This window comes from Nothobranchius furzeri, chromosome 10 (assembly GCF_043380555.1).
Source record: "Nothobranchius furzeri strain GRZ-AD chromosome 10, NfurGRZ-RIMD1, whole genome shotgun sequence".
NCBI classification, from domain to species: domain Eukaryota; kingdom Metazoa; phylum Chordata; class Actinopteri; order Cyprinodontiformes; family Nothobranchiidae; genus Nothobranchius; species Nothobranchius furzeri.
The window spans coordinates 70,578,116-70,599,940 of record NC_091750.1 but is presented as its reverse complement, the minus strand read 5'-3'; the positions used below and the strand labels follow the sequence as shown (position 1 = coordinate 70,599,940).

The following is a 21,825-nucleotide window of genomic DNA, read 5'->3' as shown; positions in this document are numbered from 1 at the left end:
TTTTTTCTAAAAATAGTAAAAAAAAGAAAAAAAAAGATTGCAAGTAAAATACATACCTCTGTGTTCTGTTGTAGGTCGTAATGTGGTGGTAGCTGTTGCAAATTTTGTTGTAATTAGTCTTTTAGTTGTTGACGGAGTTGTTTCAGTTGTGGTGTTTGTTGTTCTAGTTGTGGTGGTTGCTTCCTGAATTGTTGACTGTGCACTGGTTGTTGAGGCTGGTTCTTTAGTTTTTGGTGTTGGAACCTCTGGTGTGGTGGTAGACCTTTGAATTTCACTTATTGGTCGTTCAGTGGTGGTTGGTGCTTTAGTTGTGGTGCTAGGTTCTCCGGTAGTTGTTGGTGTAACGGTTGTAGTGGCTGGTGCAGTGGTTCTTGTGGTTGATGCTTCAGTTGTTGTTTTTAGCACTTCAGTTGTATTTGTTGTTGTTCGAGTCGCAGTGGTTGCTTCCTGAATTGTTGTCTGTGCACTGGTAGTTGAGGCAGGTTCTTTTGTTTTTGGTGGTGGAACTTCTGGTGTGGTTGTTGAACTTAGAATTTCGGTTATTGGTTTATCCGTGGTGGTTGGTACTTTCGTTGTGGTGCTAGGTTCTCCGGTAGTTGATGGTGTAATGGTTGTAGTGGCTGGTGCATCTGTGGTTGTTTTTGGCCCTTTAGTTGTTGTTGCTGGTTCAGTGATTGAGGTGGGTGCGTCAGTTGTTGTGGAAGGTTTTTCAGTTGCAGTGATTGGTGTTGTGGTGGTGGTGGTTGCTTCTTCAGTTGTTATTTGTGCATCAGTTGTAGTGGCTGGTGCAGGGGTTCTTGTGGTTGATGCTTCAGTTGTTGTTTTTGGCACATCAGTTGTAATGGTTGTTGTTAAAGTCACGGTGGTTGCTTCCTGAATTGTTGTCTGTGCACTGGTTGTTGAGGCTGGCTCTTTAGTTTTTGGTGTTGTAACTTCTGGTGTGGTGGTTGAACTTAGAATTTCGGTTATTGGTTTATCAGTGGTGGTTGGTGCTTTCGTTGTTGTTCTAGGTTCTCTGGTAGTTGTTGGTGTATCGATTTTAGTGGCTGGTGCATCTGTGGTTGTTTTTGGCCCTTTAGTTGTCGTTGCTGGTTCAGTGGTTGAGGTGGGTGCGTCAGTTGTTGTGGAAGGTTTTTCAGTTGCAGTGATTGGTGTTGTTGAGGTGGTGGTTGCTTCTTCAGTTGTTGTTTGTGCATCAGTTGTAGTGGCTGATGCAGTGGTTCTTATGGTTGATGCTTCAGTTGCTGTTTTTAGCACTTCAGTTGTATTGGTTGTTGTTCGAGTTGCAGTGGTTGCTTCCTGAATTGTTGTCTGTGCACTGGTAGTTGAGGCATGTTCTTTTGTTTTTGGTGGTGGAACTTCTGGTGTGGTTGTTGAACTTAGAATTTCGGTTATTGGTTTATCCGTGGTGGTTGGTGCTTTCGTTGTTGTTCTAGGTTCTCTGGTAGTTGTTGGTGTATCAATTGTAGTGGCTGGTGCATCAGTGCTTGTTTCTGGCACTTCAGTTGTGGTGGTTTCTTCCTTAGTTGTCGTTGTTGGTCTAGGAGTTTTGGGTCTTACCTTTTCAGTTACTGGTACTTTAGAGACTGTTGCTCTCTCTTCAATTGTGGTGTCTGGTGCTTTACTTCTTCTGGTAAGTTCTTCAGTTGTTGGTGCAGCAGTTGAAGTGGCTCGTTTTTCACTTGTTGAAATTGGTGCTTCAGTCGTTTTTTGCTGGTTACACTCACTTTGTCCACAACAACCTGGTCCACTGGTGATGTTCCCAACTTGTTCCATGAATGGTAGACTTTGCAGGACTTTAGCTGCTACACATGTATTTTCAGTTACACAGCCACACACTGGGTAAGTTGTGTAGCCGTGTTTCACTGTGGAAAGCGAAGATTTTCATCAAGAACACTGTTTTATAGAAACAAGTTAGTTTGACAGCATTCACGTAATTATTCTAATTTCTAAACAGTGATTTTTATTTTGTTATACTCCATAGTAAGAAATAGTCTGGACTTGTCTATTCCTGTAACATGCAAACACACCTGTGGCTGTCAAGCAGCTGTTTTCCTCTCCTAAACATGAAACAGTTGAGTTATATGTGGAAGTTTTGGGGTCACAAACGATACACTGCAGTTTGTTGGATGACTGAGATCCAGGCACTAAAACACAAGAAAATAAGTATTCATTAATGTTTTGAATTAATCAGAAATTTAGTCATATCTATAAACTTTATGCATTCATACGTACTGGGAAGATTTTGTGAGTTGCAGTTGTCATTGTTGCAGCATTTTACAGATGCACGTACGCTTGAAAAACCCAAGTTGGCTGAAAATAGCTGAATGCCTGGCTTTTGACACAGGATGGATGGTGCACAATCTTTGTAGATTTTGTTTTCTGTAGTTCCTGATGAAGTGGCTGTAGAGTCCAGAAGAAGTTTGTTATTTTTGTTCAAAACAGACAAAACATTAGAAAATAACAACCTTTTTGCCTAAAACATCTTGTAATGAAACATACCTTGAATGGAAGCAATAACACACATTGTCTCTGAGCCACATTTCTTTTCTGTTGTGGTTTCACACTTGTCATCTGTGCAGGCCATACAATGCAAAGAGCCACCTGTAAAAAGTAAAAGCATTTGAAACCGCTACTTTCAACGAGTTTACATGTGTTAAACAATATTTTGTAGTTTTTTCTCAAAATAGTTAAAAAAAGAAAAAAAAAAGATTGCAAGTCAAATACATACCTCTGTGTTCTGTTGTAGGTCGTAATGTGGTGGTAGCTGTTGCAAATTTTGTTGTAATTAGTCTTTTAGTTGTTGACGGAGTTGTTTCAGTTGTGGTGTTTTTTGTTCTAGTTGTGGTGGTTGCTTCCTGAATTGTTGACTGTGCACTGGTTGTTGAGGCTGGTTCTTTAGTTTTTGGTGTTGGAACCTCTGGTGTGGTGGTAGACCTTTGAATTTCACTTACTGGTCGTTCAGTGGTGGTTGGTGCTTTAGTTGTGGTGCTAGGTTCTCCGGTAGTTGTTGGTGTAACGGTTGTAGTGGCTGGTGCAGTGGTTCTTGTGGTTGATGCTTCAGTTGTTGTTTTTAGCACTTCAGTTGTATTGGTTGTTGTTAGAGTCGCAGTGGTTGCTTCCTGAATTGTTGTCTGTGCACTGGTTGTTGAGGCAGGTTCTTTTGTTTTTGGTGGTGGAACTTCTGGTGTGGTTGTTGAACTTAGAATTTCGGTTATTGGTTTATCCGTGGTGGTTGGTACTTTCGTTGTGGTGCTAGGTTCTCCGGTAGTTGTTGGTGTAATGGTTGTAGTGGCTTGTGCATCAGTGGTTGTTTTTGGCCCTTTAGTTGTTGTTGCTGGTTCAGTGGTTGAGGTGGGTGCGTCAGTTGTTGTGGAAGGTTTTTCAATTGCAGTGATTTTTGTTGTAGAGGTGGTGGTTGCTTCTTCAGTTGTTATTTGTGCATCAGTTGTAGTGGCTGATGCAGTGGTTCTTGTGGTTGATGCTTCAGTTGTTGTTTTTGGCACATCAGTTGTAATGGTTGTTGTTAAAGTCACGGTGGTTGCTTCCTGAATTGTTGTCTGTGCACTGGTTGTTGAGGCTGGCTCTTTAGTTTTTGGTGTTGTAACTTCTGGTGTGGTGGTTGAACTTAGAATTTCGGTTATTGGTTTATCAGTGGTGGTTGGTGCTTTAGTTGTTGTTCTAGGTTCTCTGGTAGTTGTTGGTGTATCGATTTTAGTGGCTGGTGCATCTGTGGTTGTTTTTGGCCCTTTAGTTGTCGTTGCTGGTTCAGTGGTTGAGGTGGGTGCGTCAGTTGTTGTGGAAGGTTTTTCAGTTGCAGTGATTGGTGTTGTAGAGGTGGTGGTTGCTTCTTCAGTTGTTGTTTGTGCATCAGTTGTAGTGGCTGATGCAGTGGTTCTTGTGGTTGATGCTTCAGTTGTTGTTTTTAGCACTTCAGTTGTATTGGTTGTTGTTCGAGTCGCAGTGGTTGCTTCCTGAATTGTTGTCTGTGCACTGGTAGTTGAGGCAGGTTCTTTTGTTTTTGGTGGTGGAACTTCTGGTGTGGTTGTTGAACTTAGAATTTCGGTTATTGGTTTATCCGTGGTGGTTGGTGCTTTCGTTGTTGTTCTAGGTTCTCTGGTTGTTGTTGGTGTATCAATTGTAGTGGCTGGTGCATCAGTGCTTATTTCTGGCACTTCAGTTGTGGTGGCTTCTTCCTTAGTTGTCGTTGTTGGTCTAGGAGTTTTGGGGCTTACCTTTTCAGTTACTGGTACTTTAGAGACTGTTGCTCTCTCTTCAATTGTGGTGTCTGGTGCTTTACTTCTGCTGTTAAGTTCTTCAGTTGTTGGTGCAGCAGTTGAAGTGGCTCGTTTTTCACTTGTTGAAATTGGTGCTTCAGTCGTTTTTTGCTGGTTACACTCACTTTGTCCACAACAACCTGGTCCACTGGTGATGTTCCCAACTTGTTCCATGAATGGTAGACTTTGCAGGACTTTAGCTGCTACACATGTATTTTCAGTTACACAGCCACACACTGGGTAAGTTGTGTATCCGTGTTTCACTGTGGAAAACAATGATTTTCATCAAGAACACTTTTTTATAGAAACAAGTTAGTTTGACAGCATTCACATGTAATTATTCTAATTTCTAAACAGTGATTTTTATTTTGTTATACTCCATAGTAAGAAGAAATAGTCTGGACTTGTCTATTCCTGTAACATGCAAACACACCTGTGGCTGTCAAGCAGCTGTTTTCCTCTCCTAAACATGAAACAGTTGAGTTATATGTGGAAGTTTTGGGGTCACAAACGATACACCGCAGTTTGTTGGATGACTGAGATCCAGGCACTAAAACACAAGAAAAGAAGTATTCATTAATGTTTTGAATTAATCAGAAACTTAGTTATATCTATAAACTTTATGCATTCATACGTACTGGGAAGATTTTGTGAGTTGCAGTTGTCATTGTTGCAGCATTTTACAGATGCACGTACGCTTGAAAAACCCAAGTTGGCTGAAAATAGCTGAATGCCTGGCTTTTGACACAGGATGGATGGTGCACAATCTTTGTAGATTTTGTTTTCTGTAGTTCCTGATGCAGTGGCTGTAGAGTCCAGAAGAAGTTTGTTATTTTTGTTCAAAACAGACAAAACATTAGAAAATAACAACCTTTTTGCCTAAAACATCTTGTAATGAAACATACCTTGAATGGAAGCAATAACACACATTGTCTCTGAGCCACATTTCTTTTCTGATGTGGTTTTACACTTGTCATCTGTGCAGGCCATACAATGCAAAGAGCCACCTGTAAAAAGTAAAAGCATTTGAAACCGCTACTTTCAACGAGTTTACATGTGTCAAACAATATTTTGTAGTTTTTTCTCAAAATAGTAAAAAAAAGAAAAAAAAAGATTGCAAGTAAAATACATACCTCTGTGTTCTGTTGTAGGTCGTAATGTGGTGGAAGCTGTTGCAAATTTTGTTGAAATTAGTCTTTTAGTTGTTGACAGAGTTGTTTCAGTTGTGGTGTTTGTTGCTCTTGTTGTGGTGGTTGCTTCCTGAATTGTTGACTGTGCACTGGTTGTTGAGGCTGGTTCTTTAGTTTTTGGTGTTGGAACCTCTGGTGTGGTGGTAGACCTTTGAATTTCACTTATTGGTCGTTCAGTGGTGGTTGGTGCTTTAGTTGTGGTGCTAGGTTCTCCAGTAGTTGTAAGTGTAACGGTTGTAGTGGCTGGTGCAGTGGTTCTTGTGGTTGATGCTTCAGTTGTTGTTTTTAGCACTTCAGTTGTATTGGTTGTTGTTCGAGTCGCAGTGGTTGCTTCCTGAATTGTTGTCTGTGCACTGGTAGTTGAGGCTGGTTCTTTTGGTTTTGGTGGTGGAACTTCTGGTGTGGTTGTTGAACTTAGAATTTCGGTTATTGGTTTATCCGTGGTGGTTGGTACTTTCGTTGTGGTGCTAGGTTCTCCGGTAGTTGTTGGTGCAATGGTTGTAGTGGCTGGTGCATCTGTGGTTGTTTTTGGCCCTTTAGTTGTTGTTGCTGGTTCAGTGGTTGAGGTGGGTCCGTCAGTTGTTGTGGAAGGTTTTTCAGTTGCAGTGATTGGTGTTGTAGAGGTGGTGGTTGCTTCTTCAGTTGTTATTTGTGCATCAGTTGTAGTGGCTGATGCAGTGGTTCTTGTGGTTGATGCTTCAGTTGTTGTTTTTGGCACATCAGTTGTAATGGTTGTTGTTAAAGTCACGGTGGTTGCTTCCTGAATTGTTGTCTGTGCACTGGTTGTTGAGGCTGGCTCTTTAGTTTTTGGTGTTGTAACTTCTGGTGTGGTGGTTGAACTTAGAATTTCGGTTATTGGTTTATCAGTGGTGGTTGGTGCTTTAGTTGTTGTTCTAGGTTCTCTGGTAGTTGTTGGTGTATCGATTTTAGTGGCTGGTGCATCTGTGGTTGTTTTTGGCCCTTTAGTTGTCGTTGCTGGTTCAGTGGTTGAGGTGGGTGCGTCAGTTGTTGTGGAAGGTTTTTCAGTTGGGGTGATTGGTGTTGTAGAGGTGGTGGTTGCTTCTTCGGTTGTTGTTTGTGCATCAGTTGTAGTGGCTGGTGCAGTGGTTCTTGTGGTTGATGCTTCAGTTGCTGTTTTTAGCACTTCAGTTGTATTGGTTGTTGTTCGAGTCGCAGTGGTTGCCTCCTGAAATGTTGTCTGTGCACTGGTAGTTGAGGCAGGTTCTTTTGTTTTTGGTGGTGGAACTTCTGGTGTGGTTGTTGAACTTAGAATTTCGGTTATTGGTTTATCCGTGGTGGTTGGTGCTTTCGTTGTTGTTCTAGGTTCTCTGGTAGTTGTTGGTGTATCAATTGTAGTGGCTGGTGCATCAGTGCTTGTTTCTGACACTTCAGTTGTGGTGGCTTTTTCCTTAGTTGTCGTTGTTGGTCTAGGAGTTTTGGGTCTTACCTTTTCAGTTACTGGTACTTTAGAGACTGTTGCTCTCTCTTCAATTGTGGTGTCTGGTGCTTTACTTCTGCTGGTAAGTTCTTCAGTTGTTGGTGCAGCAGTTGAAGTGGCTCGTTTTTCACTTGTTGAAATTGGTGCTTCAGTCGTTTTTTGCTGGTTACACTCACTTTGTCCACAACAACCTGGTCCACTGGTGATGTTCCCAACTTGTTCCATGAATGGTAGACTTTGCAGGACTTTAGCTGCTACACATGTATTTTCAGTTACACAGCCACACACTGGGTAAGTTGTGGATCCGTGTTTCACTGTGGAAAGCGATGATTTTCATCAAGAACACTTTTTTATAGAAAAAAGTTAGTTTGACAGCATTCACATGTAATTATTCCAATTTCTAAACAGTGATTTTTATTTTGTTATACTCCATAGTAAGAAGAAATAGTCTGGACTTGTCTATTCCTGTAACATGCAAACACACCTGTGGCTGTCAAGCAGCTGTTTTCCTCTCCTAAACATGAAACAGTTGAGTTGCATGTGGAAGTTTTGGGGTCACAAACGATACACCGCAGTTTGTTGGATGACTGAGATCCAGGCACTAAAACACAAGAAAAGACGTATTCAACAATGTTTTGAATTAATCAGAAACTTAGTTATATCTATAAACTTTATGCATTCATACGTACTGGGAAGATTTTGTGAGTTGCAGTTGTCATTGTTGCAGCATTTTACAGATGCACGTACGCTTGAAAAACCCAAGTTGGCTGAAAATAGCTGAATGCCTGGCTTTTGACACAGGATGGATGGTGCACAATCTCTGTAGATTTTGTTTTCTGTAGTTCCTGATGAAGTGGCTGTAGAGTCCAGAAAAAGTTTGTTATTTTTGTTCAAAACAGACAAAACATTAGAAAATAACAACTTTTTTGCCTAAAACATCTTGTAATGAAACATACCTTGAATGGAAGCAATAACACACATTGTCTCTGAGCCACATTTCTTTTCTGTTGTGGTTTCACACTTGTCATCTGTGCAGGCCATACAATGCAAAGAGCCACCTGTAAAAAGTAAAAGCATTTGAAACCGCTACTTTCAACGAGTTTACATGTGTTAAACAATATTTTGTAGTTTTTTTCTCAACATAGTAAAAAAAGAAAAAAAAAAGATTGCAAGTGAAATACATACCTCTGATTTCTGTTGTAGGTCGTAATGTGGTGGTAGCTGTTGCAAATTTTGTTGTAATTAGTCTTTTAGTTGTTGACGGAGTTTTTTCAGTTGTGGTGTTTGTTGTTCTAGTTGTGGTGGTTGCTTCCTGAATTGTTGACTGTGCACTGGTTGTTGAGGCTGGTTCTTTAGTTTTTGGTGATGGAACCTCTGGTGTAGTGGTAGACCTTTGAATTTCACTTATTGGTCGTTCAGTGGTGGTTGGTGCTTTAGTTGTGGTGCTAGGTTCTCCGGTAGTTGTTGGTGTAACGGTTGTAGTGGCTGGTGCAGTGGTTCTTGTGGTTGATGCTTCAGTTGTTGTTTTTAGCACTTCAGTTGTATTGGTTGTTGTTCGAGTCACGGTGGTTGCTTCCTGAATTGTTGTCTGTGCACTGGTTGTTGAGGCTGGCTCTTTAGTTTTTTGTGTTGTAACTTCTGGTGTGGTTGTTGAACTTAGAATTTCGGTTATTGGTTTATCAGTGGTGGTTGGTACTTTCGTTGTGGTGCTAGGTTCTCCGGTAGTTGTTGGTGTAATGGTTGTAGTGGCTGGTGCATCTGTGGTTGTTTTTGGCCCTTTAGTTGTTGTTGCTGGTTCAGTGGTTGAGGTGGGTGCGTCAGTTGTTGTGGAAGGTTTTTCAGTTGCAGTGATTGGTGTTGTAGAGGTGGTGGTTGCTTCTTCAGTTGTTATTTGTGCATCAGTTGTAGTGGCTGATGCAGTGGTTCTTGTGGTTGATGCTTCAGTTGTTGTTTTTGGCACATCAGTTGTAATGGTTGTTGTTAAAGTCACGGTGGTTGCTTCCTGAATTGTTGTCTGTGCACTGGTTGTTGAGGCTGGCTCTTTAGTTTTTGGTGTTGTAACTTCTGGTGTGGTGGTTGAACTTAGAATTTCGGTTATTGGTTTATCAGTGGTGGTTGGTGCTTTCGTTGTTGTTCTAGGTTCTCTGGTAGTTGTTGGTGTATCGATTTTAGTGGCTGGTGCATCTGTGGTTGTTTTTGGCCCTTTAGTTGTCGTTGCTGGTTCAGTGGTTGAGGTGGGTGCGTCAGTTGTTGTGGAAGGTTTTTCAGTTGGGGTGATTGGTGTTGTAGAGGTGGTGGTTGCTTCTTCAGTTGTTGTTTGTGCGTCAGTTGTAGTGGCTGGTGCAGTGGTTCTTGTGGTTGATGCTTCAGTTGCTGTTTTTAGCACTTCAGTTGTATTGGTTGTTGTTCGAGTCGCAGTGGTTGCCTCCTGAAATGTTGTCTGTGCACTGGTAGTTGAGGCAGGTTCTTTTGTTTTTGGTGGTGGAACTTCTGGTGTGGTTGTTGAACTTAGAATTTCGGTTATTGGTTTATCCGTGGTGGTTGGTGCTTTCGTTGTTGTTCTAGGTTCTCTGGTAGTTGTTGGTGTATCAATTGTAGTGGCTGGTGCATCAGTGCTTGCTTCTGGCACTTCAGTTGTGGTGGCTTGTTCCTTAGTTGTCGTTGTTGGTCTAGGAGTTTTGGGTCTTACCTTTTCAGTTACTGGTACTTTAGAGACTGTTGCTCTCTCTTCAATTTTGGTGTCTGGTGCTTTACTTCTGCTGGTAAGTTCTTCAGTTGTTGGTGCAGCAGTTGAAGTGGCTCGTTTTTCACTTGTTGAAATTGGTGCTTCAGTCGTTTTTTGCTGGTTACACTCACTTTGTCCACAACAACCTGGTCCACTGGTGATGTTCCCAACTTGTTCCATGAATGGTAGACTTTGCAGGACTTTAGCTGCTACACATGTATTTTCAGTTACACAGCCACACACTGGGTAAGTTGTGTAGCCGTGTTTCACTGTGGAAAGCGATGATTTTCATCAAGAACACTTTTTTTTATAGAAAAAAGTTAGTTTGACAGCATTCACATGTAATTATTCTAATTTCTAAACAGTGATTTTTATTTTGTTATACTCCATAGTAAGAAGAAATAGTCTGGACTTGTCTATTCCTGTAACATGCAAACACACCTGTGGCTGTCAAGCAGCTGTTTTCCTCTCCTAAACATGAAACAGTTGAGTTGCATGTGGAAGTTTGGGGGTCACAAACGATACACCGCAGTTTGTTGGATGACTGAGATCCAGGCACTAAAACACAAGAAAAGAAGTATTCAACAATGTTTTGAATTAATCAGAAACTTAGTTATATCTATAAACTTTATGCATTCATACGTACTGGGAAGATTTTGTGAGTTGCAGTTGTCATTGTTGCAGCATTTTACAGATGCACGTACGCTTGAAAAACCCAAGTTGGCTGAAAATAGCTGAATGCCTGGCTTTTGACACAGGATGGATGGTGCACAATCTCTGTAGATTTTGTTTTCTGTAGTTCCTGATGAAGTGGCTGTAGAGTCCAGAAGAAGTGTATTTTTGTTCAAAACAGACAAAACATTAGAAAATAACAACTTTTTTGCCTAAAACATCTTGTAATGGAACATACCTTGAATGGAAGCAATAACACACATTGTCTCTGAGCCACATTTCTTTTCTGATGTGGTTTCACACTTGTCATCTGTGCAGGCCATACAATGCAAAGAGCCACCTGTAAAAAGTAAAAGCATTTGAAACCGCTACTTTCAACGAGTTTACATGTGTTAAACAATATTTTGTAGTTTTTTTCTCAAAATAGTAAAAAAAGAAAAAAAAAGATTGCAAGTGAAATACATACCTCTGATTTCTGTTGTAGGTCGTAATGTGGTGGTGGCTGTTGCAAATTTTGTTGTAATTAGTCTTTTAGTTGTTGAATGAGTTGTTTCAGTTGTGGTGTTTGTTGTTCTAGTTGTGGTGGTTGCTTCCTGAATTGTTGACTGTGCACTGGATGTTGAGGCTGGTTCTTTAGTTTTTGGTGTTGGAACCTCTGGTGCAGTGGTAGACCTTTGAATTTCACTTATTGGTCGTTCAGTGGTGGTTGGTGCTTTAGTTGTGGTGCTAGGTTCTCCGGTAGTTGTTGGTGTAACGGTTGTAGTGGCTGGTGCAGTGGTTCTTGTGGTTGATGCTTCAGTTGTTGTTTTTAGCACTTCAGTTGTATTGGTTGTTGTTCGAGTCACGGTGGTTGCTTCCTGAATTGTTGTCTGTGCACTGGTTGTTGAGGCTGGCTCTTTAGTTTTTTGTGTTGTAACTTCTGGTGTGGTTGATGAACTTAGAATTTTGGTTATTGGTTTATCAGTGGTGGTTGGTACTTTCGTTGTGGTGCTAGGTTCTCCGGTAGTTGTTGGTGTAATGGTTGTAGTGGCTGGTGCATCTGTGGTTGTTTTTGGCCCTTTAGTTGTTGTTGCTGGTTCAGTGGTTGAGGTGGGTGCGTCAGTTGTTGTGGAAGGTTTTTCAGTTGCAGTGATTGGTGTTGTAGAGGTGGTGGTTGCTTCTTCAGTTGTTATTTGTGCATCAGTTGTAGTGGCTGATGCAGTGGTTCTTGTGGTTGATGCTTCAGTTGTTGTTTTTGGCACATCAGTTGTAATGGTTGTTGTAAAAGTCACGGTGGTTGCTTCCTGAATTGTTGTCTGTGCACTGGTTGTTGAGGCTGGCTCTTTAGTTTTTGGTGTTGTAACTTCTGGTGTGGTGGTTGAACTTAGAATTTCGGTTATTGGTTTATCAGTGGTGGTTGGTGCTTTAGTTGTTGTTCTAGGTTCTCTGGTAGTTGTTGGTGTATCGATTTTAGTGGCTAGTGCATCTGTGGTTGTTTTTGGCCCTTTAGTTGTCGTTGCTGGTTCAGTGGTTGAGGTGGGTGCGTCAGTTGTTGTGGAAGGTTTTTCAGTTGGGGTGATTGGTGTTGTAGAGGTGGTGGTTGCTTCTTCAGTTGTTGTTTGTGCATCAGTTGTAGTGGCTGGTGCAGTGGTTCTTGTGGTTGATGCTTCAGTTGCTGTTTTTAGCACTTCAGTTGCATTGGTTGTTGTTCGAGTCGCAGTGGTTGCCTCCTGAAATGTTGTCTGTGCACTGGTAGTTGAGGCAGGTTCTTTTGTTTTTGGTGGTGGAACTTCTGGTGTGGTTGTTGAACTTAGAATTTCGGTTATTGGTTTATCCGTGGTGGTTGGTGCTTTCGTTGTTGTTCTAGGTTCTCTGGTAGTTGTTGGTGTATCAATTGTAGTGGCTGGTGCATCAGTGCTTGTTTCTGGCACTTCAGTTGTGGTGGCTTCTTCCTTAGTTGTCGTTGTTGGTCTAGGAGTTTTGGGTCTTACCTTTTCAGTTACTGGTACTTTAGAGACTGTTGCTCTCTCTTCAATTGTGGTGTCTGGTGCTTTACTTCTGCTGGTAAGTTCTTCAGTTGTTGGTGCAGCAGTTGAAGTGGCTCGTTTTTCACTTGTTGAAATTGGTGCTTCAGTCGATTTTTGCTGGTTACACTCACTTTGTCCACAACAACCTGGTCCACTGGTGATGTTCCCAACTTGTTCCATGAATGGTAGACTTTGCAGGACTTTAGCTGCTACACATGTATTTTCAGTTACACAGCCACACAATGGGTAAGTTATGGATCCGTGTTTCACTGTGGAAAGCGATGATTTTCATCAAGAACACTTTTTTATAGAAAAAAGTTAGTTTGACAGCATTCACATGTAAATATTCTAATTTCTAAACAGTGATTTTTATTTTGTTATACTCCATAGTAAGAAGAAATAGTCTGGACTTGTCTATTCCTGTAACATGCAAACACACCTGTGGCTGTCAAGCAGCTGTTTTCCTCTCCTAAACATGAAACAGTTGAGTTGCATGTGGAAGTTTCGGGGTCACAAACGATACACCGCAGTTTGTTGGATGACTGAGATCCAGGCACTAAAACAGAAGAAAAGAAGTATTCAACAATGTTTTGAATTAATCAGAAACTTAGTTATATCTATAAACTTTATGCATTCTTACGTACTGGGAAGATTTTGTGAGTTGCAGTTGTCATTGTTGCAGCATTTTACAGATGCACGTACACTTGAAAAACCCAAGTTGGCTGAAAATAGCTGAATGCCTGGCTTTTGACACAGGATGGATGGTGCACAATCTCTGTAGATTTTGTTTTCTGTAGTTTCTGATGAAGTGGCTGTAGAGTCCAGAAGAAGTTTGTTATTTTTGTTCAAAACAGACAAAACATTAGAAAATAACAACTTTTTTGCCTAAAACGTCTTGTAATGGAACATACCTCTAATGGAAGCAATAACACACATTGTCTCTGAGCCACATTTCTTTTTTGATGTGGTTTCACACTTGTCATCTGTGCAGGCCATACAATGCAAAGAGCCACCTGTAAAAAGTAAAAGCATTTGAAACCGCTACTTTCAACGAGTTTACATGTGTTAAACAATATTTTGTAGTTTTTTTCTAAAAATAGTAAAAAAAGAAAAAAAAAAGATTGCAAGTGAAATACATACCTCTGATTTCTGTTGTAGGTCGTAATGTGGTGGTAGCTGTTGCAAATTTTGTTGTAATTAGTCTTTTAGTTGTTGACGGAGTTGTTTCAGTTGTGGTGTTTGTTGTTCTAGTTGTGGTGGTTGCTTCCTGAATTGTTGACTGTGCACTGGTTGTTGAGGCTGGTTCTTTAGTTTTTGGTGTTGGAACCTCTGGTGTAGTGGTAGACCTTTGAATTTCACTTATTGGTCGTTCAGTGGTGGTTGGTGCTTTAGTTGTGGTGCTAGGTTCTCCGGTAGTTGTTGGTGTAACGGTTGTAGTGGCTGGTGCAGTGGTTCTTGTGGTTGATGCTTCAGTTGTTGTTTTTAGCACTTCAGTTGTATTGGTTGTTGTTCGAGTCGCAGTGGTTGCTTCCTGAATTGTTGTCTGTGCACTTGTTGTTGAGGCAGGTTCTTTTGTTTTTGGTGGTGGAACTTCTGGTGTGGTTGTTGAACTTAGAATTTCGTTTATTGGTTTATCCGTGGTGGTTGGTACTTTCGTTGCGGTGCTAGGTTCTCCGGTAGTTGTTGGTGTAATGGTTGTAGTGGCTGGTGCATCTGTGGTTGTTTTTGGCCCTTTAGTTGTTGTTGCTGGTTCAGTGGTTGAGGTGGGTCCGTCAGTTGTTGTGGAAGGTTTTTCAGTTGCAGTGATTGGTGTTGTAGAGGTGGTGGTTGCTTCTTCAGTTGTTATTTGTGCATCAGTTGTAGTGGCTGATGCAGTGGTTCTTGTGGTTGATGCTTCAGTTGTTGTTTTTGGCACATCAGTTGTAATGGTTGTTTTTAAAGTCACGGTGGTTGCTTCCTGAATTGTTGTCTGTGCACTGGTTGTTGAGGCTGGCTCTTTAGTTTTTGGTGTTGTAACTTCTGGTGTGGTGGTTGAACTTAGAATTTCGGTTATTGGTTTATCCGTGGTGGTTGGTACTTTCGTTGTGGTGCCAGGTTCTCCGGTAGTTGTTGGTGTAATGGTTGTAGTGGCTGGTGCATCTGTGGTTGTTTTTGGCTCTTTTGTTGTTGTTGATGGTTCAGTGGTTGAGGTGGGTGCGTCAGTTGTTGTGGAAGGTTTTTCAGTTGGGGTGATTGGTGTTGTAGAGGTGGTGGTTGCTTCTTCAGTTGTTGTTTGTGCATCAGTTGTAGTGGCTGGTGCAGTGGTTCTTGTGGTTGATGCTTCAGTTGCTGTTTTTAGCACTTCAGTTGTATTGGTTGTTGTTCGAGTCGCAGTGGTTGCCTCCTGAAATGTTGTCTGTGCACTGGTAGTTGAGGCAGGTTCTTTTGTTTTTGGTGGTGGAACTTCTGGTGTGGTTGTTGAACTTAGAATTTCGGTTATTGGTTTATCCGTGGTGGTTGGTGCTTTCGTTGTTGTTCTAGGTTCTCTGGTAGTTGTTGGTGTATCAATTGTAGTGGCTGGTGCATCAGTGCTTGTTTCTGGCACTTCAGTTGTGGTGGCTTCTTCCTTAGTTGTCGTTGTTGGTCTAGGAGTTTTGGGTCTTACCTTTTCAGTTACTGGTACTTTAGAGACTGTTGCTCTCTCTTCAATTGTGGTGTCTGGTGCTTTACTTCTGCTGGTAAGTTCTTCAGTTGTTGGTGCAGCAGTTGAAGTGGCTCGTTTTTCACTTGTTGAAATTGGTGCTTCAGTCGATTTTTGCTGGTTACACTCACTTTGTCCACAACAACCTGGTCCACTGGTGATGTTCCCAACTTGTTCCATGAATGGTAGACTTTGCAGGACTTTAGCTGCTACACATGTATTTTCAGTTACACAGCCACACAATGGGTAAGTTATGGATCCGTGTTTCACTGTGGAAAGCGATGATTTTCATCAAGAACACTTTTTTATAGAAAAAAGTTAGTTTGACAGCATTCACATGTAAATATTCTAATTTCTAAACAGTGATTTTTATTTTGTTATACTCCATAGTAAGAAGAAATAGTCTGGACTTGTCTATTCCTGTAACATGCAAACACACCTGTGGCTGTCAAGCAGCTGTTTTCCTCTCCTAAACATGAAACAGTTGAGTTGCATGTGGAAGTTTCGGGGTCACAAACGATACACCGCAGTTTGTTGGATGACTGAGATCCAGGCACTAAAACAGAATAAAAGAAGTATTCAACAATGTTTTGAATTAATCAGAAACTTAGTTATATCTATAAACTTTATGCATTCATACATACTGGGAAGATTTTGTGAGTTGCAGTTGTCATTGTTGCAGCATTTTACAGATGCACGTACGCTTGAAAAACCCAAGTTGGCTGAAAATAGCTGAATGCCTGGCTTTTGACACAGGATGGATGGTGCACAATCTCTGTAGATTTTGTTTTCTGTAGTTCCTGATGAAGTGGCTGTAGAGTCCAGAAGAAGTTTGTTATTTTTGTTCAAAACAGACAAAACATTAGAAAATAACAACTTTTTTGCCTAAAACGTCTTGTAATGGAAGATACCTTGAATGGAAGCAATAACACACATTGTCTCTGAGCCACATTTCTTTTTTGATGTGGTTTCACACTTGTCATCTGTGCAGGCCATACAATGCATAGAACCACCTGTAAAAAGTAAAACTATTTGAAACCGCTACTTTCAACGAGTTTACATGTGTTAAACAATATTTTGTAGTTTTTTTCTCAAAATAGTAAAAAAAGAAAAAAACAGATTGCAAGTGAAATACATACCTCTGATTTCTGTTGTAGGTCGTAATGTGGTGGTAGCTGTTGCAAATTTTGTTGTAATTAGTCTTTTAGTTGTTGACGGAGTTTTTTCAGTTGTGGTGTTTGTTGTTCTAGTTGTGGTGGTTGCTTCCTGAATTGTTGACTGTGCACTGGTTGTTGAGGCTGGTTCTTTAGTTTTTGGTGTTGGAACCTCTGGTGTAGTGGTAGACCTTTGAATTTCACTTATTGGTCGTTCAGTGGTGGTTGGTGCTTTAGTTGTGGTGCTAGGTTCTCCGGTAGTTGTTGGTGTAACGGTTGTAGTGGCTGGTGCAGTGGTTCTTGTGGTTGATGCTTCAGTTGTTGTTTTTAGCACTTCAGTTGTATTGGTTGTTGTTCGAGTCACGGTGGTTGCTTCCTGAATTGTTGTCTGTGCACTGGTTGTTGAGGCTGGCTCTTTAGTTTTTTGTGTTGTAACTTCTGGTGTCGTTGATGAACTTAGAATTTCGGTTATTGGTTTATCAGTGGTGGTTGGTACTTTCGTTGTGGTGCTAGGTTCTCCGGTAGTTGTTGGTGTAATGGTTGTAGTGGCTGGTGCATCTGTGGTTGGTTTTGGCCCTTTAGTTGTTGTTGCTGGTTCAGTGGTTGAGGTGGGTGCGTCAGTTGTTGTGGAAGGTTTTTCAGTTGCAGTGATTGGTGTTGTAGAGGTGGTGGTTGCTTCTTCAGTTGTTATTTGTGCATCAGTTTTAGTGGCTGATGCAGTGGTTCTTGTGGTTGATGGTTCAGTTGTTGTTTTTGGCACATCAGTTGTAATGGTTGTTGTAAAAGTCACGGTGGTTGCTTCCTGAATTGTTGTCTGTGCACTGGTTGTTGAGGCTGGCTCTTTAGTTTTTGGTGTTGTAACTTCTGGTGTGGTGGTTGAACTTAGAATTTCGGTTATTGGTTTATCAGTGGTGGTTGGTGCTTTAGTTGTTGTTCTAGGTTCTCTGGTAGTTGTTGGTGTATCGATTTTAGTGGCTGGTGCATCTGTGGTTGTTTTTGGCCCTTTAGTTGTCGTTGCTGGTTCAGTGGTTGAGGTGGGTGCGTCAGTTGTTGTGGAAGGTTTTTCAGTTGGGGTGATTGGTGTTGTAGAGGTGGTGGTTGCTTCTTCAGTTGTTGTTTGTGCATCAGTTGTAGTGGCTGGTGCAGTGGTTCTTGTGGTTGATGCTTCAGTTGCTGTTTTTAGCACTTCAGTTGTATTGGTTGTTGTTCGAGTCGCAGTGGTTGCTTCCTGAATTGTTGTCTGTGCACTGGTAGTTGAGGCAGGTTCTTTTGTTTTTGGTGGTGGAACTTCTGGTGTGGTTGTTGAACTTAGAATTTCGGTTATTGGTTTATCCGTGGTGGTTGGTGCTTTCGTTGTTGTTCTAGGTTCTCTGGTAGTTGTTGGTGTATCAATTGTAGTGGCTGGTGCATCAGTGCTTGTTTCTGGCACTTCAGTTGTGGTGGCTTCTTCCTTAGTTGTCGTTGTTGGTCTAGGAGTTTTGGGTCTTACCTTTTCAGTTACTGGTACTTTAGAGACTGTTGCTCTCTCTTCAATTGTGGTGTCTGGTGCTTTACTTCTGCTGGTAAGTTCTTCAGTTGTTGGTGCAGCAGTTGAAGTGGCTCGTTTTTCACTTGTTGAAATTGGTGCTTCAGTCGATTTTTGCTGGTTACACTCACTTTGTCCACAACAACCTGGTCCACTGGTGATGTTCCCAACTTGTTCCATGAATGGTAGACTTTGCAGGACTTTAGCTGCTACACATGTATTTTCAGTTACACAGCCACACAATGGGTAAGTTATGGATCCGTGTTTCACTGTGGAAAGCGATGATTTTCATCAAGAACACTTTTTTATAGAAAAAAGTTAGTTTGACAGCATTCACATGTAAATATTCTAATTTCTAAACAGTGATTTTTATTTTGTTATACTCCATAGTAAGAAGAAATAGTCTGGACTTGTCTATTCCTGTAACATGCAAACACACCTGTGGCTGTCAAGCAGCTGTTTTCCTCTCCTAAACATGAAACAGTTGAGTTGCATGTGGAAGTTTCGGGGTCACAAACGATACACCGCAGTTTGTTGGATGACTGAGATCCAGGCACTAAAACAGAAGAAAAGAAGTATTCAACAATGTTTTGAATTAATCAGAAACTTAGTTATATCTATAAACTTTATGCATTCATACGTACTGGGAAGATTTTGTGAGTTGCAGTTGTCATTGTTGCAGCATTTTACAGATGCACGTACGCTTGAAAAACCCAAGTTGGCTGAAAATAGCTGAATGCCTGGCTTTTGACACAGGATGGATGGTGCACAATCTCTGTAGATTTTGTTTTCTGTAGTTCCTGATGAAGTGGCTGTAGAGTCCAGAAGAAGTTTGTTATTTTTGTTCAAAACAGACAAAACATTAGAAAATAACAACCTTTTTGCCTAAAACATCTTGTAATGGAACATACCTTGAATGGAAGCAATAACACACATTGTCTCTGAGCCACATTTCTTTTCTGATGTGGTTTCACACTTGTCATCTTTGCAGGCCATACAATGCAAAGAGCCACCTGTAAAAAGAAAAAGCATTTGAAACTGCTACTTTCAACGAGTTTACATGTGTTAAACAATATTTTGTAGTTTTTTTCTCAAAATAGTAGAAAAAAGAAAAAGAAAATTGCAAGTAAAATACATACCTCTGTGTTCTGTTGTAGGTCGTAATGTGGTGGTAGCTGTTGCAAATTTTGTTGTAATTAGTCTTTTAGTTGTTGACGGAGTTGTTTCAGTTGTGGTGTTTGTTGTTCTAGTTGTGGTGGTTGCTTCCTGAATTGTTGACTGTGCACTGGTTGTTGAGGCTGGTTCTTTAGTTTTTGGTGTTGGAACTTCTGGTGTGGTGGTAGACCTTTGAATTTCACTTATTGGTCGTTCAGTAGTGGTTGGTGCTTTAGTTGTGGTGCTAGGTTCTCCGGTAGTTGTTGGTGTAATGTTTATAGTGGCTGGTGCATCTGTGGTTGTTTTTGGCCCTTTAGCTGTCGTTGCTGGCTCAGTGGTTGAGGTGGATGCGTCAGTTGTTGTGGAAGGTTTTTCAGTTGCTGTGATTGGTGTTGTAGAGGTGGTGGTTGCTTCTTCAGTTGTTGTTTGTGCATCAGTTGTAGTGGCTGGTGCAGTGATTCTTGTGGATGATGCTTCAGTTGCTGTTTTTAGCACTTCATTTGTATTGGTTGTTGTTCGAGTCGCAGTGGTTGCTTCCTGAATTGTTGTCTGTGCACTGGTAGTTGAGGCAGGTTCTTTAGTTTTTGGTGTTGGAACTTCTGGTGTGGTTGTTGAACTTAGAATTTCGGTTATTGGTTTATCCATGGTGGTTGGTGCTTTCGTTGTTCTTCTAGGTTCTCTGGTAGTTGTTGGTGTATCAGTTGTAGTGGCTGGTGCATCAGTGCTTGTTTCTGGCACTTCAGTTGTGGTGGCTTGTTCCTTAGTTGTCGTTGTTGGTCTAGGAGTTTTGGGTCTTACCTTTTCAGTTACTGGTACTTTAGAGACAGTTGCTCTCTCTTCAATTGTGGTGTCTGGTGCTTTACTTCTGCTGGTAAGTTCTTCAGTTGTTGGTGCAGCAGTTGAAGTGGCTCGTTTTTCACTTGTTGAAATTGGTGCTTCAGTCGTTTTTTGCTGGTTACACTCACTTTGTCCACAACAACCTGGTCCACTGGTGATGTTCCCAACTTGTTCCATGAATGGTAGACTTTGCAGGACTTTAGCTGCTACACATGTATTTTCAGTTACACAGCCACACACTGGGTAAGTTGTGGATCCGTGTTTCACTGTGGAAAGCGAAGATTTTCATCAAGAACACTTTTTTATAGAAAAAAGTTAGTTTGACAGCATTCACATGTAATTATTCTAATTTCTAAACAGTGATTTTTATTTTGTTATACTCCATAGTAAGAAGAAATAGTCTGGACTTGTCTATTCCTGTAACATGCATACACACCTGTGGCTGTCAAGCAGCTGTTTTCCTCTCCTAAACATGAAACAGTTGAGTTGCATGTGGAAGTTTTGGGGTCACAAACGATACACCGCAGTTTGTTGGATGACTGAGATCCAGGCACTAAAACACAAGAAAAGAAGTATTCAACAATGTTTTGAATTAATCAGAAACTTAGTTATATCTATAAACTTTATGCATTCATACGTACTGGGAAGATTTTGTGAGTTGCAGTTGTCATTGTTGCAGCATTTTACAGATGCACGTACGCTTGAAAAACCCAAGTTGGCTGAAAAAAGCTGAATGCCTGGCTTTTGACACAGGATGGATGGTGCACAATCTCTGTAGATTTTGTTTTCTGTAGTTCCTGATGAAGTGGCTGTAGAGTCCAGAAGAAGTTTGTTATTTTTGTTCAAAACAGACAAAATATTAGAAAATAACAACCTTTTGCCCTAAAACATCTTGTAATGAAACATACCTTGAATGGAAGCAATAACACACATTGTCTCTGAGCCACATTTCTTTTCTGATGTGGTTTCACACTTGTCATCTGTGCAGGCCATACAATGCAAAGAGCCACCTGTAAAAAGAAAAAGCAGTTGAAACCGCTACTTTCAACGAGTTTACATGTGTTAAACAATATTTTGTAGTTTTTTTCTCAAAATAGTAAAAAAAAGAAAAACAAAATTGCAAGTAAAATACATACCTCTGTGTTCTGTTGTAGGTCGTAATGTGGTGGTAGCTGTTGCAAATTTTGTTGTAATTAGTCTTTTAGTTGTTGACGGAGTTGTTTCAGTTGTGGTGTTTGTTGTTCTAGTTGTGGTGGTTGCTTCCTGAATTGTTGACTGTACACTGGTTGTTGAGGCTGGTTCTTTAGTTTTTGGTGTTGGAACCTCTGGTGTAGTGGTAGACCTTTGAATTTCACTTATTGGTCGTTCAGTAGTGGTTGGTGCTTTAGTTGTGGTGCTAGGTTCTCCGGTAGTTGTTGGTGTAATGTTTATAGTGGCTAGTGCATCTGTGGTTGTTTTTGGCCCTTTAGCTGTCGTTGCTGGTTCAGTGGTTGAGGTGGATGCGTCAGTTGTTGTGGAAGGTTTTTCAGTTGCTGTGATTGGTGTTGTAGAGGTGGTGGTTGCTTCTTCAGTTGTTGTTTGTGCATCAGTTGTAGTGGCTGGTGCAGTGATTCTTGTGGTTGATGCTTCAGTTGCTGTTTTTAGCACTTCAGTTGTATTGGTTGTTGTTCGAGTCGCAGTGGTTGCTTCCTGAATTGTTGTCTGTGCACTGGTAGTTGAGGCAGGTTCTTTAGTTTTTGGTGTTGGAACTTCTGGTGTGGATGTTGAACTTAGAATTTTGGTTATTGGTTTATCCGTGGTGGTTGGTGCTTTCGTTGTTGTTCTAGGTTCTCTGGTAGTTGTTGGTGTATCAATTGTAGTGGCTGGTGCATCTGTGCTTGTTTCTGGCACTTCAGTTGTGGTGGCTCGTTCCTTAGTTGTCGTTGTTGGTCTAGGAGGTTTGTGTCTTACCTTTTCAGTTATTGGTACTTTAGAGACTGTTGCTCTCTCTTCAATTGTGGTGTCTGGTGCTTTACTTCTGCTGGTAAGTTCTTCAGTTGTTGGTGCAGCAGATGAAGTGGCTCGTTTTTCACTTGTTGAAATTGGTGCTTCAGTCGTTTTTTGCTGGTTACACTCACTTTGTCCACAACAACCTGGTCCACTGGTGATGTTCCCAACTTGTTCCAT

At 41.1% G+C, this 21,825-nt stretch overlaps 1 protein-coding gene across 1 annotated transcript in view; it reads right to left on the bottom strand.

The window, feature by feature from the left end:
* The window catches only part of LOC139072053 (mucin-19-like), a 24,613-nt gene extending 2,788 nt beyond the window's left edge, over positions 1-21,825 (bottom strand). Inside the window, exons 1-33 of the mRNA XM_070555243.1 lie at positions 20,796-21,825; positions 20,568-20,669; positions 20,301-20,468; positions 20,096-20,212; positions 18,807-19,925; positions 18,579-18,680; positions 18,312-18,479; positions 18,107-18,223; positions 16,128-17,936; positions 15,900-16,001; positions 15,633-15,800; positions 15,428-15,544; positions 13,449-15,257; positions 13,220-13,321; positions 12,953-13,120; positions 12,748-12,864; positions 10,769-12,577; positions 10,541-10,642; positions 10,277-10,444; positions 10,072-10,188; positions 8,091-9,899; positions 7,862-7,963; positions 7,595-7,762; positions 7,390-7,506; positions 5,411-7,219; positions 5,183-5,284; positions 4,916-5,083; positions 4,711-4,827; positions 2,732-4,540; positions 2,503-2,604; positions 2,236-2,403; positions 2,031-2,147; positions 57-1,865 (exon numbers count right to left, since the gene is read on the bottom strand). Coding sequence (XP_070411344.1) covers positions 57-1,865; positions 2,031-2,147; positions 2,236-2,403; positions 2,503-2,604; positions 2,732-4,540; positions 4,711-4,827; positions 4,916-5,083; positions 5,183-5,284; positions 5,411-7,219; positions 7,390-7,506; positions 7,595-7,762; positions 7,862-7,963; positions 8,091-9,899; positions 10,072-10,188; positions 10,277-10,444; positions 10,541-10,642; positions 10,769-12,577; positions 12,748-12,864; positions 12,953-13,120; positions 13,220-13,321; positions 13,449-15,257; positions 15,428-15,544; positions 15,633-15,800; positions 15,900-16,001; positions 16,128-17,936; positions 18,107-18,223; positions 18,312-18,479; positions 18,579-18,680; positions 18,807-19,925; positions 20,096-20,212; positions 20,301-20,468; positions 20,568-20,669; positions 20,796-21,825 — 17,908 coding nt within the window. The remainder of the gene's footprint in view (positions 1-56; positions 1,866-2,030; positions 2,148-2,235; positions 2,404-2,502; positions 2,605-2,731; positions 4,541-4,710; positions 4,828-4,915; positions 5,084-5,182; positions 5,285-5,410; positions 7,220-7,389; positions 7,507-7,594; positions 7,763-7,861; positions 7,964-8,090; positions 9,900-10,071; positions 10,189-10,276; positions 10,445-10,540; positions 10,643-10,768; positions 12,578-12,747; positions 12,865-12,952; positions 13,121-13,219; positions 13,322-13,448; positions 15,258-15,427; positions 15,545-15,632; positions 15,801-15,899; positions 16,002-16,127; positions 17,937-18,106; positions 18,224-18,311; positions 18,480-18,578; positions 18,681-18,806; positions 19,926-20,095; positions 20,213-20,300; positions 20,469-20,567; positions 20,670-20,795) is intronic.